The following is an 18,100-nucleotide window of genomic DNA, read 5'->3' as shown; positions in this document are numbered from 1 at the left end:
AACAGTAACTATTTTAGTTACTGGTCTAGTTAAACTAGGACCTGTTACTGTAACTAAAACAGTAACTATAACTAAACCAGGACCTGTTACTGTAACTAAAACAGGAACAGTAACTAAACCAGGACCTGTTACTGTAACTAAAACAGTAACTATAACTAAGCCAGGACCTGTTACTGTAACTAAAACATGACCAGTAACTAAAACAGTAACTATAACTAAACCAGGACCTGTTACTGAAACTAAAACAGGAACAGTAACTAAACCAGGACCTGTTACTGTAACTAAAACATGACCAGTAACTAAAACAGTAACTATTTTAGTTACTGGTCTAGTTAAACTAGGACCTGTTACTGTAACTAAAACAGGAACAGTAACTAAACCAGGACCTGTTACTGTAACTAAAACAGTAACTATAACTAAACCAGGACCTGTTACTGTAACTAAAACAGTAACTATAACTAAACCAGGACCTGTTACTGTAACTAAAACATGACCAGTAACTAAAACAGTAACTATAACTAAACCAGGACCTGTTACTGAAACTAAAACAGTAACTATAACTAAACCAGGACCTGTTACTGAAACTAAAACAGGAACAGTAACTAAACCAGGACCTGTTACTGTAACTAAAACAGTAACTATAACTAAACCAGGACCTGTTACTGTAACTAAAACAGTAACTATAACTAAAACAGTAACTATAACTAAACCAGGACCTGTTACTGAAACTAAAACAGTAACTATAACTAAACCAGGACCTGTTACTGAAACTAAAACAGTAACTATAACTAAACCAGGACCTGTTACTGTAACTAAAACAGTAACTATAACTAAAACAGTAACTATAACTAAACCAGGACCTGTTACTGAAACTAAAACAGTAACTATAACTAAACCAGGACCTGTTACTGTAACTGGCTACAAAGGTTCTTTTTTGCGCCTTTGTTCTGGACGAGAACCGGAACTGGAACCCGGAAACAGAAGGCTGGGGTCTGCTCCCACCCCGACTGTGACGTGTAAACCTGTCTCAGGTGAGGGCAGGGGGCGGGGCCTCGGGTAGATGTCGGGGGAAACAGGAAGTGTGAAGACAGGTAGACTTGATGTTTGGTGATTTGACGGACAAGCAAGAAGACGTTTCCTGTTTCAGTGTCACGGTGAGTCGCACGGTTTTCTGTTTTGGTCGTTGGTCTCGGTACCGACTCCCGGTGAGGCTCAGGTGATTCCGCGGTGGACGGCGGGCCGCTGCGCAGACGCGGAAATAAGTAGAGTTGGGTAGATTGTTGGTAATCGGGTCATTTACCCGCTGTTTATCGGTGAATCATCGGTTATTTGTCTCTGATATTTAGGTGTGACAGTCTGAACTGCAAGAGTCTCCCCCATTCTAAAATCCAGCGTTTTCTTTAAGGAGTCTGGTGTGATCGTGAGCAGGTAAAGCTGGGACACACCCGAGTTGGTTGGAACATCCAGTAAATGCAATAAAATAAAAAATAAAAAACTTTTAAATAACGTTTAGATTCGATAGAATCCAGATTCTTGGCCCTGAGTAAGGAACAGGGACAGTTGTTATGGTGACAGGTGGCCTGTCACCATGCGGGGACGTCAGGTGCAGGTAGTTTCAGTTGAGTGAACATAAGGAATGAAACTTGTGAGAGGACAGGTTTGTGGACTTTACAGGTTTGCAGCAGAAATGAACAGATGGCGCTGCAGCCAGTCTCCGCTTTAATATTAACTTTTAACCAAAGCGACTTTGCTGATGGTACAATAGTTAGAAGGTTCTAGTAACAGTCTCATCACCATCACACCTGTCTGTCAGCGCAGAATCAGCCTCCACCAAATCCACTTGGTTAAACAGTGCAAGTGACTGTGTCCAACAGGAAATAGTCTTTTTACAACAGAACCTCTCAGACTGTTGTTCTCTTTGGTTCTGCTGACCTTGGATCCAGATGAAGTAAGGACACTTATTAGTTCCCTCTGTTTTTATAAAGATTTTTTAACCTCGGGTTTCTAAGATACAGATTCAGAAATGTTCCCTTCGTATATTTGATCAGTCTAAACAAAAACTAAAGTAATGATCAAATAACTAGTTATTAGTTATTTGATCTTTTGTCCCGTGTGACTCTCAGTATACGTTTAACACCATTTTGTTACAGCTCATCCAACTGTCCTGCGGATCTAAAATGTCTTGATCTTGAGTGTTTTTAAATCATCTGCACACATCACATGATTAAAGTCTTCATGTGAGGACTGGACAAAGCAGTGAACTGCTTCCTTCTCATACCTGAAATGTTTAATGTCGGAAAAACCTCCATTAAAAAAAACACAATAATTCAGCCAGATTCAGTCAATAATAATAAGTCATTGTGAGTTATTGTTAATTTCTATATATATACACGTTCGGACAGATTTGTACTTTAATTCATTATTTAACACATGGAAGAGCTCTTTCTCTGATTTTTTTCAGTACAGGTGTCGACGTATTGCTCGACTGTTTGGGCCATAATAAATCTGTCTCTGACTTTGACTGTGTGCTGTATTTACTTAAATCCTCACTTCACTGATCGTTTTCCATCGTGCCGTTTACCTTCCTTTTTTTCTTTTTATCAATAAGATGTTTCTATGATCCTTTTTTTTCTTCTGAAGTTCTCCCATAAATAAATTTTACTTTGGGTCTCGTGAAATCCACAACGCGTACTGAGAGAATGATGCTGTTACATCTGCTCTCTCTCTGAACGGCTGCTACTTCCTGGATACGTGACTGACACCTGACTATTGTCCTTATTGTGTGAGAGCAGGGTGCCAATCAGACTGAGCTGAACCAGTTGAACCAGCTGAGGTCTGACTGGGACCAAGACTAACGCAGACCAGCTCCCTTCTGCCCACGCAGAGAAGATATCTGCTACCAACCTGAACAGGCTGCTAGATCTGGTTTTCCAAGGATCTTGTTTCAAGGACTCTGACTCTGTGGATCAGGACTCTGGATCCTGATCTGGCTCAGGCTGGGACATGCAGCTGAACAGTAAGACTGTGACAGGAATCCTGATAACGACTCTGGTGCTGGGGTGAGTGCAAACACAAATACTACTACTACTAGTACTATGACTTAAGTATTAACACTTTACTGCTGTGTTAGCAGTACTATAGTGAAGTACGTATCATTTTTTTCCCATCTCAGGTTTTAGATTTTTTAAATCCCAGTTAACGTGCGTGTTCCCTGAAGTTGTGTTTCTGAGTGTGAGAATAGGACAGGCTGTTTCTGAGAGACTCCTCTAAGCAGTTTCACCCTCCTGAACTCTTGTATCTAATCGGAGCGAAGTTCAAACGCTACGACAGTTTCACAAAGCTGCACAAACATTTACACAAAGTTTAAAACAGTCAATGGAAAAACCTCCAGAACATGGTTTAAATCCTGTTTTTTTTTTTTTTTTTTTTTTTTTTACCTGAGTTCAGGTGTAGATGTAAAAACTAAAATAACTGCTGTTTGTTTTTTTTGTTCTGCTGGTTTTTCCAGTCCAGCTGCAATAACCTGTGGCCTTATTGCATTGAACATAGTAGAAGTACCTCGGTAGTAGTATGTAGTCACGGATTCTGTATTTGGCACTATGATCACTTTGGTGTGTTGGCCAGAACACCTTTTAAGGCCAGATTTCCCAGAGTATGAAATAAGGAGTTCAGAGTTAAAATGAAGGCAGTTTAATTCCTCAGTTGGGATTAATCTGATTTCTCATCATTCACACACAAATGGCATCCGATAGGAATTACGGTACCAGCCAACTGCAGACATGCACTACTCAGCTGACACTAAACTGCACACATCATCAACTAGAATCTGCCAACAGCTCGTGAACCGGCTCAACCAAAGAACATTTGCACTACAATAACCTATATAAACTTATAGATACCCATACGGGAAATTGGAAAAAACTACACTATAAACTTTGGGGCCATTCTAAACATTAGGACCAAGTCCTAAAATCCCCTACCTAACTTCAGGCATCAGCAACTGTTTCTGAAATATTCCTCAGATGAAAGTTTCGTCACTTTCTGATTGAGAATGAAATCGCCAATATGCATCTGCCACAAATGAAATGTGATGTTTAGGGACGGGTGATGAGTCAAAGTTCGTTTCAAAGTGACTTACAAGTGAGGTACAATACAAAATTTCTAAACCAAGGAGAAGCACTTTAAAGTAAAGTGCTCTAGAAAGAGCAGTTTACGCTTTGTGAGGTTAAGTGCAATATTTTTTAAAGTAAATGCAGAGAAAGGTTCAGAAGAGCTGTTTTTAGCAGATTTTTAAAAGTTGAGGCAGCTGAGAATGCAGAGGTGGGTAAAACGTTCCACCATTGCGCTGAAAAGTTTAGCCTGGGACTGTAGACCAGGATGAGGGGGTTCAGGTACGACTGTGCTGCTGAGTTGATCAGTTTGTATGTAAGGGTTGCTGTTGACGAGTTGACAGACTAGTTGAGATCTGGGAACAAAAGTGTCAGAGAGCAGTAAACACCTTACTAAACACCGCATTAAACACGGGAACAGGATTGGCTGCAGCTTGATGTGACCTAATACATATATAATACATATCTGTGAACCATGTTAAGTTGATACAGAGTAAATCCTCTACCCAGAGGTGTGTCCTCGACCTGGACCAGAGGCTCCAGGCGTTATGTGTATTTTCAGTAATCTGGTCACATAAACTTTTTGTCTCGATCACAGTATTATACTGTAAATAATCACATTTGGAAGGACTGTCGCCCACATGGAAGGCAGTGATCTTACCACTACACTAACCGGCCGCCACCTTAAAATACAGTGTAGCACACGATTACAGCAGATGGAAGCCAAATGTACAATGTTTGTTGTAGAGTCCGACTGCTACTGCTATGCTACTGCTCAAGCAGACCACCCCGTACAGGATGGCTGATGCCACCACAGAGTCATAGAAGGTCCTCAGGAGTTCCCCTCTTCACCCTGAAGGCCGCGGTGGGCTCTGGCCCTTCCTGTCCTGTCGGACTTGTTTGGAAGCGTGGCCACAGACTGAGGAGGTTTTAACTGTGACAGTGTTTTGTGTTCATGTGCAGGAGGAGACTGGAAGAGACTGTGAAGAGAATAAGACAAATCTACAGTCTGCAACTTAATTAGATTTGTACAACACACTTTTGTCTTTGTTTCTTTTTCAGTTGGCCTTTAGGTGACTTTGATTTATAGTGACCTGCTGTTCAGGGCAACTGGATGTGGTGTACGTTTTAGGAGATGTTTGAAGTGTCGTCTGAAAGTGACCAGAGTAGGTGGAGTAGCATGTTTTTAAGGCTGTGAGGTGCATAAGGCACTTTGGCCACTTGTGGCTTTCAGGAGGTCAAGTGTGACCGTGTGGCCTTAGTCCGCTGCTCTGTTAAGCAAGGGTTGTTCCACATCCAGATGATGAACAATTGCTTTCCTGTCTCTCTCATCCCACCTGTCTGCTCTGTCCAGAATATGAACCGTGATGTCTTCAGAGGAGCAGCCCTTGTCTTTCAGGTGCAGGTGGACTGCTGAGTCATGGCTCTTCTCTGTTTCCTGCATTTGTGGCTGCGCCTGCAGTTGAATGTCTCCTGCCCTGTGCCACTGACCTGGGCTGTAGCATATGAATGGATCGAATGAGTGACTCATCAAAGCGTATAATGGTTTTGAAGCTGAGAAATAAGTGGACGTGTTTGTTTGAGCCGTACAGCAACTCTGCAGATGCCCTCAATTGCAAAAGGTGGATGGAAGCTTCAGGTGATGTCAACCAGTCACACTTCACCGACCAGTGTGATATGATGTTCATATGATCACTTTGATCCAAGAATAGATTCTGAACTGCTGCAACGAAAACTTGAGCATCTCCTGTCTAACCGCAAGAACCGAGCAGTCTTGTGTGTGTGTACACTGTGTGGTTTTTGCAGTAGCCCGGTGTTATTTGCTTATGATTTAATTTGATTTAATTCAGTTAAACCATCAAGTGTGACTGGCTGAGCTGTGGCTACAGATTTATCAACACATCTGTACCGCAGAGATTTCATGCACACTCCCACAGAAACCATGAAACAGAAGCAATCCTTGTGTTCCTGGGATCTGTGTGCGTGTGCTGCTAGAATGGAGTTTGCTCTTGTTGATAAGTGTGTGCAGAGCGATGTTGCTTTAGAAACAGAAGTGCCAGTAAAGCTCCTGCTGAAATAAACTGCAATAACAGTTTTTTACAAACTGCTTGGTGTGTTCTCGTCACTGCAGGTGGAGACTGAACCACACTGCCTCCTTCCTGTGTTAGTACAGGAACCAACGACGAGCTTTGGACACGTGTCTTTAATCGTTTGTGTTAAACATGTGGAGATAAGGATCTCAGGGTGTGTTTTATCAATCATGTAGGCAGCGGACAAAGAACACGTCGCAAAAACAGAAGAAGGAAAATTATAGATATTACAATACACAAGCTAGATTAAAGGCCCTTAGTTTACGCTTCACTTATGAAATATTTTTGCCACCGTGGAGTTTTTACTTTCAAGTTTTTTCTCACGTAAAGAAAGACACGTGTGCAAACTCATCCAACGTTGAGAGAGTTGTTTTTAATATTTAAACTTATATTCATTTGTAATGTTGGATCCTTCTCTGCTCTGTGTTACACAAATCAAGTGTTATTTGTTGCTAACTGAGGTGTTTCTGTTTAAACCCACAGAGCTGTGTACTACCTCTTCCAGCGCCACAGGTAACACTCACACACGCAGAGTCAGAAGTGATCCCTCTGACTCACTGCCCAAATGACCTATTCTCTCTTAACATAGACGTACAGAGATACATAGATACCTGCTGTTGGTGAGGGTCTGTGTCTTCAGTAGCTAAACAAACTTCCTCTGGTATTTTCTGCAGTCTTAGTCCAGAATTATCATAAAAAAAAAATGTTTGTTTCACAGCCCAACACCACAAACAAAAAAACTTCTAGTGGCCATGAGATGAAAACCCTATATCCAGAGTCGGGGAAATGTGTAACTGAATGAATAAGTAACTCTTTGATTTACATTTACATTTAGTCATTTGTCAGACGCTTTTATCCAAAGTGACGTACAAGGGTTGATGACTTTTGTTGTGATGAACTGATCAGTCACTGGCTGCAGCGTCTTTCTACACTGAGATCTGGTCTTTGTGTGTTTCTGTTTTGCAGATGGTTGCTCGAGCAGATGAAGACAACACCAGACAATGGGTCAGTAACACAGACTCTGTAACCTCATTGTGTTTTCCCTGTGTGTAGTCTGATACGTTTATCGGATTTGTCCTAGTCCCCAAACCAAAGCTGCAGATTACCAGTTATTTTAAACTCCTCTCACCTTCACTCTATTCTGCATTCAGAAGTAAGAAGTACTCCAACTGCAGTACTTCATGCTTCTGAGAACGACCTGACTCACAGATAAGTGAGCGTCACTGATGGCTGCAGGAAATTTTAAGAATCCCAAAGACACTGTGACTTTTAAAAACATGCCATAATCTATAATTTGTTTTACTGAAACTTGTAGATAAACAAAATATTTTCCAGAGCAAATTCAGGACATAACCTGTACCACAACAGAAACTCAAGGAGACACAAAGAAGGGTGTAATATATAGTTCTGGGGAGAAGTGTATGTTTTCTTAATGCAGAAGAAAATCTCTGTCTGTGTCTGAAATCTGTCACTGTCGCTGCTGAGGGTAGTGATGGGCTCCAATAGCTGTTTACAGGTTGGTGTAGCTGTAGCAGACATCACAACAGACCTTTACAGGATCTTTTACACGTTTATATTTTCAAGCAGGCTGATAAGTTGGTGTCACACATGCAGCTGTACATGGTTTTATCGGGTGAGGGGTAATAAAAACAAAACAATAATCCTCACATATTCTGTCTCTGATTTGAGTTTTACCACGTCCATGTGCCAACAGGACAAACCTGACACATGCACACATCCGTATACATAAGGACATTGTTCCAGTTGTTGACTTACTGTATGGGTGTGTTTGAAAGTGATACGCCTCATGATTTATGAATGGGCGTTCCCTTCTCAGTTATTTCACTGTAACTTTAGTGTAACTGTAAACTGACATCAGACATGTTACTAGGTACTAGGGCTTTGTCCAGCTCTATCTATCTTCCTGCTGCATTTTCACTGGTACCTACTGTGTCCTGAAGCTACAACAGTTGACCTGAGATGGTGTGTTTGATGGTTTGATGAATCGACTCTTATGCACACAGTAAATGGTTCTGACTGAAACTTGGGCCTTTCACTACCAGCAAACATGAAAACACATGTTCTAGTTTTAGTTCTCTGACGGTATGGAACATGGACACACAACTTTACAACAGTATATGTGACACATCAGAACATGATAATAGTAAAAATGGAACCAGGACTCCTTAACTAAAGGAGATGCGACAGTTGGAGGCAGTAAAATACATTATTGGGATAAATGAACAGTGCTAAAGAAATCACAGGAACAGCTGTTTTTATTCTTCTTCCTCACATATGCTCAAAGAATTGTTTGGGAAACAGTCATCAGCTGTTCGGCCCGGGCCACGAGGAGCTGCCTCCTGGAGTAGCAGTGGAGGTTTGATGGTTCAGCTGGTAACTGGCAAGAAGATATATCACCAGAGCCTGAACAATGACTTGTGTTGTATAGTCTGAAAGGTAGGGTCTGATCTTTGTAACGGTGAAAAGGACAAATCTGCATGATGTAGAGACAGAGATGTTCTTGGTAAGGCTACAGTTGATCATCAGTGATCACCCCCAGGTTCCTGACAGACTTATAGAACAATCATTGACCTATGTCGATGCTGATGTTGTGTTGTATTGAAGGTCTGGCTGGGAAGATGATAACTTCTGTCTTGTAGAGGTTGAGCTGAAGATGCTTCTCTCTCATCCAAGCAAAGATATGTAATGAGACAGTCAGTGGAAAGGACAGGAAGAGCTGTGTGTCATCAGCATAGCAATGACAGGAAAAAGCATGCGACTGAATGATGGAATCTAGGGATGTAGTATAGATGGAAAAGTGTAGAGCACCAATAACTGAGCCCTGTGGCACACCAGGGAAGAGGTGTGTCTCCAGACAGTTGACAAGTCTGAAACCACAAACTGTTTCTTTGTCTACCTATATGGAAGGATTAATAAAGAAAGGTTCTTAGCTGATTTTAAGACCTGATCAGGACACATGGCAGGCTCTGCTGATGTTTGCTGCTCTTCACCATTCAAAGTATTGTTGTGTTGTTTATTAAACACCTGTAGCCACCACTCAGTAAAATGATCCATATGAACATCTCCAAAGTGAGTGTACCTTGCACAAAGTTAATATTCTCCCAAATGTAACAGTAAAATCTATGTGAACTACACACCGACTCCTACACTGCATCAGAGAGGTTGATGTATTTTCATTTTACCGTAGGTCACAGTAAACGGTTTACTGTGGGAAGTTACTTTGTTATCTCACTGTATTTAGAGCAGTGAAATTATTTGGTACATTGTCCTGACACAACTTCTCTAATCATTAACATCAATAACACAATATGGACAGGTCAGTGTTCCAACACTGATAAGTGTGACTATATTATATCATATTTGACTGATCTCATAGTCCATCATAATCAGAAAACAGTACAGAGCAGTGTTGTATGTTAATTTAAACCACTTACCACTACAGCAGGGTTAGGGTTAGGGTTAGGCTAACCCTTCCAGCCGCTTGAGAATTTATGTTTTTCACCCAAACAACAGACCCTGTATCTGTAGCCAATGTCTTTGTTAGCATTTTATCTATATCAGCTGGTCAGACTGTGCCTCTTTCAGCTCTGGGATTCTCTCCGTCATTATAACTACTGCAAAAACACAGAGACACACCTGTGGCGCACCTCAACATGAACTATATCAGTTCTGGTTCTTATTGATATTGATATTCTTTCTTTAACTGTTCACTGAACAGTCAATGCAGAATGTGTCTGCTTAAGCAAACATTACAGCAGGAAATCACAAGTATCATATGTTTTTTTTTCTCCTACCTGCCTAACGTTGCCTAAATGACAGAGATTCAACAACAGATAAAGGATGTAGCCCTTTCACCACAGATGTTGTGTCTGCTGCTTTAAATGTTTGGTCAAATTTAATGTGCAGCTACACTTGCACATAATAAGCTTGTTGTTCTGAAGTGGAGCCAAACTTTCTTTCACACACTGTTTAGCTTGTAACATTACCATGCATGCTACGTCATATCTCACCAAATGACATGCATTATTGGTTGTGTGTGGAATGTGTCTTCCACAGTGCAAAAATATTGTGAAATGAAAGTAATGATTTGTGTGTTGTGAATATTTGAGTCACCTTTAAAAACGACTCTGTGTGTTTCTGCAGATGTGCTCCTAAATTCGCTGTCAAGGATTGTGACTTTCACCTTGTAGCTCCTGATCAGTAAGTATAATCACTATTGTCATCATCAACTGAATTTAACTTAGTTAACTTATATAGCGCTAAATCACAAGGGAAATAAATCCTAATATATAAATTAGGAAACACTAACAACAATTTGAAGTAAGGTTTAGTACAGTAAATTCAGATGTTATTAAAAATGATAAAAGATTAAAAGGGGTTTTGGGGGGGAAACTATTAAATGAACAGTCTATCGTAATCAAGTGTTGTTTTAGTAACCGAACTCCCCTGTCAGTTGTTGAGTTTAGGATCGTAGTGATGAACCAAACAAACTTAACCTGCTGTGTTAAGTTGGGGAATCCTCAAGGACAAGAGTCAGTAATGAGCTCCTATGAATTTGTGATTATGTTCTCTTGTGGTTGGTTGTAACAGCACAACTAGTTTGTTTGCTTCAAATACATACACAGTATGTGTCTAAAGAGAGAAACCATCAGTTGTCACATTGTCCACACTCTTTCATTCATTCACTCTGCTTATTTTTAAGTACATACTGTAGTTGTCATCTGAGTGTTTTTCAGGTTTCGGTTTTAGTCAGACACACGCAAGCAACCGATGCAGCATTTATTTTTGGGAAATAAGAGCACACTTAGCTATTTGCTCTTCACCATTAGTAAGATTTCTCTCTCAACCTTTCTTTTATTAACTGGAAATCAGCACACTTATTCATAGTTGTTCAGTTTCACAGGTTGCATTTATAACAGTTGGTTTTAAGTTGGTGCTGGTGTTTAGTCTGTGACTAAGACACTGTCGAAAGCTGCTGGACAGAACCAGAAACTGAACTGTGGACATTTGAAAACCTGCAGACAGGGAGTCTCATTAATCAGCTGTTTGATGAAACCATCCAGGTGCACGACGCACATTCAGTTTGAATTAGACTTGATTAATTCACTTTACAATTCAATTCACTTCAGTTTTATTTGTATTTGTATAGCGCCAATTCACAGAACAGACATTATCTCAAGGCACTTTACAGTGTTTAAGGTTTAAGACCTTATAGAGAATAATTATACAAAAAATGATACTGAAAACCCAACAGTCCCATTTGAGCAAACTTTAGACAACAGTGGAGAGGAAAAAACTCCCTTTAGAGGAAGAAACCTCCAGCAGAACCAGGTGCAAAATGGGCGGCCATCTGCCTCAACCGGTTGGGGTGAGTGGAAAGAGAAGAGAGAAAAGAACAACAGGCAACAAAAACAACAACAAGCAGCAAGAACATTGGGCAGGTCAACTGGATTCTGGAGATGTACAGCTCCAGAGTGAGAGGGAGACAGAGAGGAGGAAACACAACTACAGGGAGAGGAGACACAAATCAGGTGACTCTGAACCATCTCTTGGTTCACCTGATCCATCTCTAACTAACTATAAGATTTATAAAAAAGGAAAGTATTAAGTCTAGTCTTAAATGTAGAGAGGGTGTCTGTCCAGAACCTGAACTGGGAGCTGGTTAGCTAAATAGCTTGATAGCTAAAGGCTCTGCCTCCCATTCTACATTTGGAAACTCTAGGAACCACAAGTAAACCTGCAGTCTAAGAACAGAGTTCTGCTGGGAAAATATGGAACTATGAGGTCTTTGAGATAAGATGGAGCCTGATTATTAAGGGATTTATAAGTGAATAGAAGAATTTTGAATTAAATTCTGGATTTTACAGGGAGCCAATGGGGAGAAGCTAACGTAGGAGAAATATGATATCTCTTGCTAATCAGTCAGAACTCTGGCTGCAGCATTTTGGATTAACAACCATCATTGTTCTAGTTTATCTAGTAGTTTCTGAGCCTCTCTGCTAACCTTCAAACTAAACGTGAGGGTTGTGGTCTGATTACCTACCTGTGCTGTTTGACCCTGCTTCCCTGAGCACATAGAATGATTAATCAGCAAAGACACTGTCTCCAGCTTACTGCTTACTGTCATCCTAACAGCTCAATGGCTGGTATCCTGGCAGCAGGTGTAGGTGCAGATTCAGCACTTGGTTTGCTGTGTGACAGTTCATTAGGTCTTTTCACAAACAGAGTTTTAGTTCATGAAAAATCCAGTGTTGAAGCTACACACCAGAGAAAGGACACTTTTTAAAAGGAGAAAATATTTATTATGGACATAGTTCTCATTTGTGCTGTAGACTGCTGAAAAATGTCACAAAGAATAATTTGTAATAATGAGACAGAAAGAAATGTGTTTTGTTGTACAGAGGTTACAGTTTTTTTTAACTACTGCTTCATGCATAATAATACTATCAGATGCCCAGCAGACCTGTGTAATGGAATCACTGCTGTATCCTTAATACTTACATCCAAGCAATACTTACACATTGTATGGATTCAGATTGGACCTGGCACCACAAGGTTCACCAGTAGTGACTTCAGTGTGATTGAACGGTTTTCTGGCTCTATTCAGCCTTTACAGAACGTTTTCAGTGGCTTCAGGCACGTTGTACGAAAACCACCATCTTTCCTGAACCAAAGTGGTGTTGTGGGACTCTGGATGTGAATTCTGGTCTTTGGTCATGCACCTTCCTCCTGAACCCCGTCATGAAGAATCACTGCTGTAATTAATAAATAATAAGAAAAGGCAAAAGGTGCCACAATTAACAGGTGAACTGTTAGTAAGAATGTAATAGTAGTATGAATGACAGCAAAAGGCTCTTCAACAGCACTGTGATTGTTCCTTTGGTCCAACCTGAGAACAGAGAAGTCCTGAGGATAATGTTTGTCAGATCAGATATGATAACACTTTATATTATGTTTGTTGACATTGAAGCTGTAATGACCTTTGCAGTCTGCAGGAAATGCTGCTGTTATCTGATGTGGAAATTCTTTGTTTTTCAGTCTCGTGTATAAACAGCCCAGCCTCATTCAGGGGTGAGTACTTTTTACTTACTAGTTGTGAACGACTGTGCCAGCTCTCTTGTTGTTTTCATCGTTGAAACCTGTGTCTTTAATCGTAGTCGTACTGACGTGGTGTCGGTGACACCTTGGTTGGCTCCTGTTGTCTGGGAGGGAACCTTTAACCCCCTCCTACTCGACAGCATCTACAAACCAAAGAACATCACCATCGCAGCCACCGTCTTCGCTGTCGGGAAGTATGTCTGGAATCTCATCGTTCGCTTTTCATTCCTCCCTGAACACAGCATTTGTAGCTTGAGCTTTGAGCTGGAGGTGACCCCTCTGATCTTCACTATAGGTACATCAGGTTCCTGAAAAAATTCCTGGAGACGGCAGAGCAGCACTTCTTCGTTGGTTTCAAAGTGCACGTCTACGTGTTCACAGACCGACCAGACGAGGTTCCCAATGTCAACATGGCCGCTGGCAGACAGGTGAACAGTTTATTACAGATAAAAGCAACGTACAACGCTGACCTCACTTTTTAAAGTCAGACTGATTTTCAGAGTTAACCTCTTAAGACCCAAGCTCTAATTTGATATGCATTTTTAAATACTTTTTGCTATTTGGGCTTATTGGAACCGGATAAGTATAAAAACTAAGCATCATCTTTTCACAAACATTTTCAGAAAAGACATCATATGCTTACATTTTTACCTAATTATAACACATTTTTTTATCAACACATAACACACGTATAACAACATTTTGCATTAAAAACTAGCAATGCCCTTTTCTTTACACACCTATTTGTGAAAGGCTGTGTAACAGTTGTGATCAGCTTGCACACACAAGAGCCCAAAATGTGTTGTACACGTATGTGTACGCCAGGTCCTAAGAGGTTATATCTGTATTTACTAAACGTTATTTTTTTTGTTCCACCTTCAGCTGATGGTGCTTTCAGTGCCCAGCTCCAATCGCTGGCAGGAGATCTCAGCTCGGAGGATGGAGCTCGTCCAGATGCTGATAGAAGAGAAGCTCCAGAACCACATCGACTACATCTTCTGTCTGGACGTCGACTCCCAGTTTCACGGTCGCTGGGGAACAGAGTCACTAGGTGGACTAGTAGCTGTTATACATCCTGGTCAGTGAAAAAAATCCTTCCTTCTTCTACAGCTGTTCAGTACTGGTTGTACGATACAAGAGATTCAATAAACTACATGAAATGACAGCCAGCAGAACGATGCTGACTCGGCAGAACTATCAGAACTAAGTCTGATTGTTATTCTAACAAAGAGCTTTGTCGAGTATCACCTGTACAATAACTAAATACCAGAGATTTATTCTAAAATAACAAAGGTTCTTTTGACTGATTTGGATCTCTGTCACAGTATTCGAACATTTAAAAAGTGGAGGTTACACCCATATAGAGTACATCACAAACCATGTTTCACAGGACTTTTTGTGGAAACTGGATCAGTCCCAACTGGACTGAGTGGCTTTAAGTGGCAGACACATAAACTCTGTGGAGCCATGAACTGTTGCTGTGCATCAGTTTTATCCTAAACATGAAAACGTTTCTGAAGGTCAAAACATCAAATTTTGTTCACTGGGAAACAGAAAAGCAGCTTCATTCTAGAGACACAATTAGCAGCTGTCCACCCTCAGCAGCTTGCTCATGAGAAAATCCCTCCCCAGCACAGCTTTCCTAATCAGATTCAAGTTTTACTTGTCACACACCCACCACGTACCTGTAATATTTCTAATCTGATAACACACAAAAGGTCCTAAATGTTTGTCTTGTCTTTATCGAACACAGTCATTAAACTCACAGAGTGATGGTGGAAAAGTAAGTGAAACAACACAAGTATTTTAATAATGATGACCAACATGTAGATTAAGTCTGGAAGTTGAGTCATGGTAGTTGGACGTCCTTCTTGTCAAAATGTTTCTTTACTCATCCAAGCAGCTTCTTCTGTCGGAGGAAGCTAGCTAACTTCACCTGGATGACTGAGAATCTCCACCAACATGTTTAATAAATATTTGTAAGGTGGGATAATGCTGGTAAACTTGTAAGGGGTGTGGGTGCTGTGCAGACAGGTCCAAAGTCTTTCATGTTGTTCTGATTGAAGGCCCAAGGTGCAGAACCACCTTAATTGATTTCCTTTCAACACAACTGGGAACTGTCTCTAATTTAAGTTCCTTCTGGATGTTTCAAACCCTACCGCCCCACAAAGTAAATTTATTCCATTCTTCTTGTTTGCAAAGCTCGTGAACATAGCTGAGGATTGAAATGTAGATTAATGGTAAAGGAGGCACAGCAACAGCTAGCCTGTTATTAGCTATTAGCCCTGGAAAATATAGGCCTGCTACCAGAATAGAGACCTGAGGAGGTGGAGCTGCAGTGAGGTACAAACACTGTTTCTTCAGTTTTCAGTTCGGTTATTGTCAATCTATTCCTAAATGCTGATGTTTGCCTTGAAATGAGAGCACGTTTTTCTCTGAATGGAGCCAACAGGACCACTTGGTCCTACTTGTCCAGGTAAAGTGTCGGTGTGTGCGACATTTGTCCCACCTCTGTGTCTGCAGGTTACTACAGAGACAGCCGTAGCAAGTTCCCATATGAGCGGAGACCAAGCTCTAGAGCCTATGTGGCTCCTGAGGAGGGGGACTTCTATTACTGTGGAGGGGCGTTTGGAGGCCTCCTGGAGGAAGTACACCAGCTCGCCAAAACCTGCCACACCAACTTCGTGAATGATGCAAAGGAGGGCATCGAGGCAGCCTGGCAAGAGGAGAGCCACCTGAACAGGTAGGCAGAGTCAGAACAGGTGTTGACCCTGGTTGTGTTTTCAGATTATGTAACATCCTGTTCCTGCATGTTCAGGTACATGTGGATCAACAAGCCCAGTAAGATTCTGTCACCTGAGTACCTGTGGCAGGACTTCAAACCCAGAAATCCAGAAGTTCACATCATCAGATTTTCTGGAGTTGTCAAGAACTATGCTGAGATCCGACCCAATGTCTGACAGGCCGAACTGAACTGGAAGAGCTGAAAGTCCCCACAGTAATGCTTGAAAAGGCTTTGAACAAACCATGCTGCACACACACCTTGGGAACTGGTTCACTTTTTTGAGGGTTGCAAACAATCCATCTCACTTTTGTCTGGGACACCCCAGGTGAAGATAGACACCGTGCCAAGCAGGATTATTATTGTATGCTAAAAAAGCAACAAACAGATTCTTTCACAGTCCTCAAATCACAAACCGTAGAAACCCCCTCTTACTACTTATACTGCAACCAGAACGATCACTGTATTTACATGTAGTCATTTATCAGATGCTTTTCCAAAGCGACTTACAAGGTACAAAGGCAGGGTAAGTGTAAGGTCTTGCCTAAGGACCCCCTACTGGAGGTGGACCACAACTGGGAATCGAACCCCAGTCTCCCTCATTTAGGGCGGCGATGTTACTATTACACAATCCAGCCACATGACACCTTTCTGACTTACTTACCTTACCTTTACTACCTTTATATATAGAAATTTATAATGTAATGGCTTTTTCCTCCTTCTCCATGCAGCCTTTACCATGATTTTTCAAGCTGATTGTGTTGTTACACAATTCTATTTGAGTCATTACCAACTTATTTAAGGTACTTTTTTGTGTTGAAGGATTTTCTTGGTATTTCTGTTGTAGTTTATTTCTATTGTAACGGTTGTGTAGTAATTACCCGTTACATTACTATAACTTTCTATATATATTCCTTTGCCAAAGACTTAGTCCACTATTGGATTTGAATTTATTTATATTTAAATATATTTATTTCTCAGTTATTTCACATTAAAACGACTAGAAACACCAAAAGTGGTTTTGTCCACAAAAAGCTTCTTCAGACTCTGGATCAACTCAGAATCCAGATGAAGCTGCCACATGCTGATCCAGGTCCTTTCAGGACTTCTCCATCACACTCTGACAGATCTTCCCCTCCTATTTTTATCCCAGAGATCACATTCAGAGTTTTTTAAATAACTTTACGTTTCCTAAACCGCATTTTCTAGTTATATTCTAATACAAAATATACATATGGTCATAATAGCTTTGCCAAAATAACAAATCTAATGGTGGTCAGAACTGCATCTACCAAGGAAATGCTGGGTTACCACCAGGGCTTGACCTCAACACCACAGTTGGTACGTTGAATTTTATATCTTTATTGTTAACTGGAGTCTTATCAGCATTAACTGTCTACGACAGTTGATGCTGATGCTGGTCATTCAACATAATTTATTGTATCAATTATGTCCAGAAGTTGTGTGAATTACTGTAACAAACAGACATCAGTCATTTTAAATAAATAACTCCACAAAAAGTAAAAGTTCCTGTAACATCTTTTGTTCTTTGCCTAATTCAAATCTTTACACATTGTTGACAGGTATGGTGATGTGGTATGTATGTGTACAGGGATCAAAGGAACAGCACTAGAGTGGTTTAAATCATATCTATCAGATAGATTTCAGTTTGTACATGTTAATGATGAATCTTCCACAGCAAAGTTAGATATGGAGTTCCACAGGGATCTGTGCTTGGACCGATTCTTTTCACTTTATATATGTTCCCCTTAGGCAATATTATTAGGAAACACTCTATAAATTTCCATTGCTATGCAGATGATACCCAGCTATACTTATCTATGAAACCAGAAGAAAATAATCAATTAGTCAAACTTCAAGCATGCTTGAAAGACATGAAGGCCTGGATGTCCTCCAATTTCCTTCTTCTAAATCCAGACAAGAGAGAGGTTATACTGTTTGGGCCTAAAAATCTTTCGGAAGGCAGACACCCTCTCCAA

General features: G+C 40.7%; 1 protein-coding gene across 1 annotated transcript; it reads left to right on the top strand.

The window, feature by feature from the left end:
* The first annotated feature begins 1,043 nt into the window (after window positions 1-1,043).
* On the top strand, window positions 1,044-17,636 carry LOC113153032 (globoside alpha-1,3-N-acetylgalactosaminyltransferase 1-like). Its single transcript, XM_026346546.1, has 11 exons — window positions 1,044-1,154; window positions 2,793-3,059; window positions 6,683-6,712; window positions 7,166-7,204; window positions 10,364-10,420; window positions 13,259-13,291; window positions 13,378-13,512; window positions 13,614-13,746; window positions 14,201-14,396; window positions 15,842-16,061; window positions 16,137-17,636. Exons 2-11 carry the CDS (start codon window positions 3,004-3,006, stop codon window positions 16,276-16,278), a joined length of 1,041 nt encoding a protein of 346 aa, XP_026202331.1. The 5' UTR covers window positions 1,044-1,154; window positions 2,793-3,003; the 3' UTR covers window positions 16,279-17,636.
* Window positions 17,637-18,100: the final 464 nt, after the last annotated feature.

The sequence above is a fragment of the Anabas testudineus genome, chromosome 8 (genome assembly GCF_900324465.2).
Source record: "Anabas testudineus chromosome 8, fAnaTes1.2, whole genome shotgun sequence".
In the NCBI taxonomy this organism is placed as follows: domain Eukaryota; kingdom Metazoa; phylum Chordata; class Actinopteri; order Anabantiformes; family Anabantidae; genus Anabas; species Anabas testudineus.
This window is presented reverse-complemented; position numbering and strand designations above follow the sequence as displayed.

Excerpts from the sequence above, each read along its gene's own strand:
- LOC113153032 (XM_026346546.1), top strand. The coding sequence starts at position 3,004 with ATGCAGCTGAACAGTAAGACTGTGACAGGAATCCTGATAACGACTCTG. Across the intron at positions 6,713-7,165 it reads TACCTCTTCCAGCGCCACAG|ATGGTTGCTCGAGCAGATGA; the intron begins GTAACACTCACA and ends TCTGTTTTGCAG. Across the intron at positions 16,062-16,136 it reads GAGGAGAGCCACCTGAACAG|GTACATGTGGATCAACAAGC; the intron begins GTAGGCAGAGTC and ends CTGCATGTTCAG.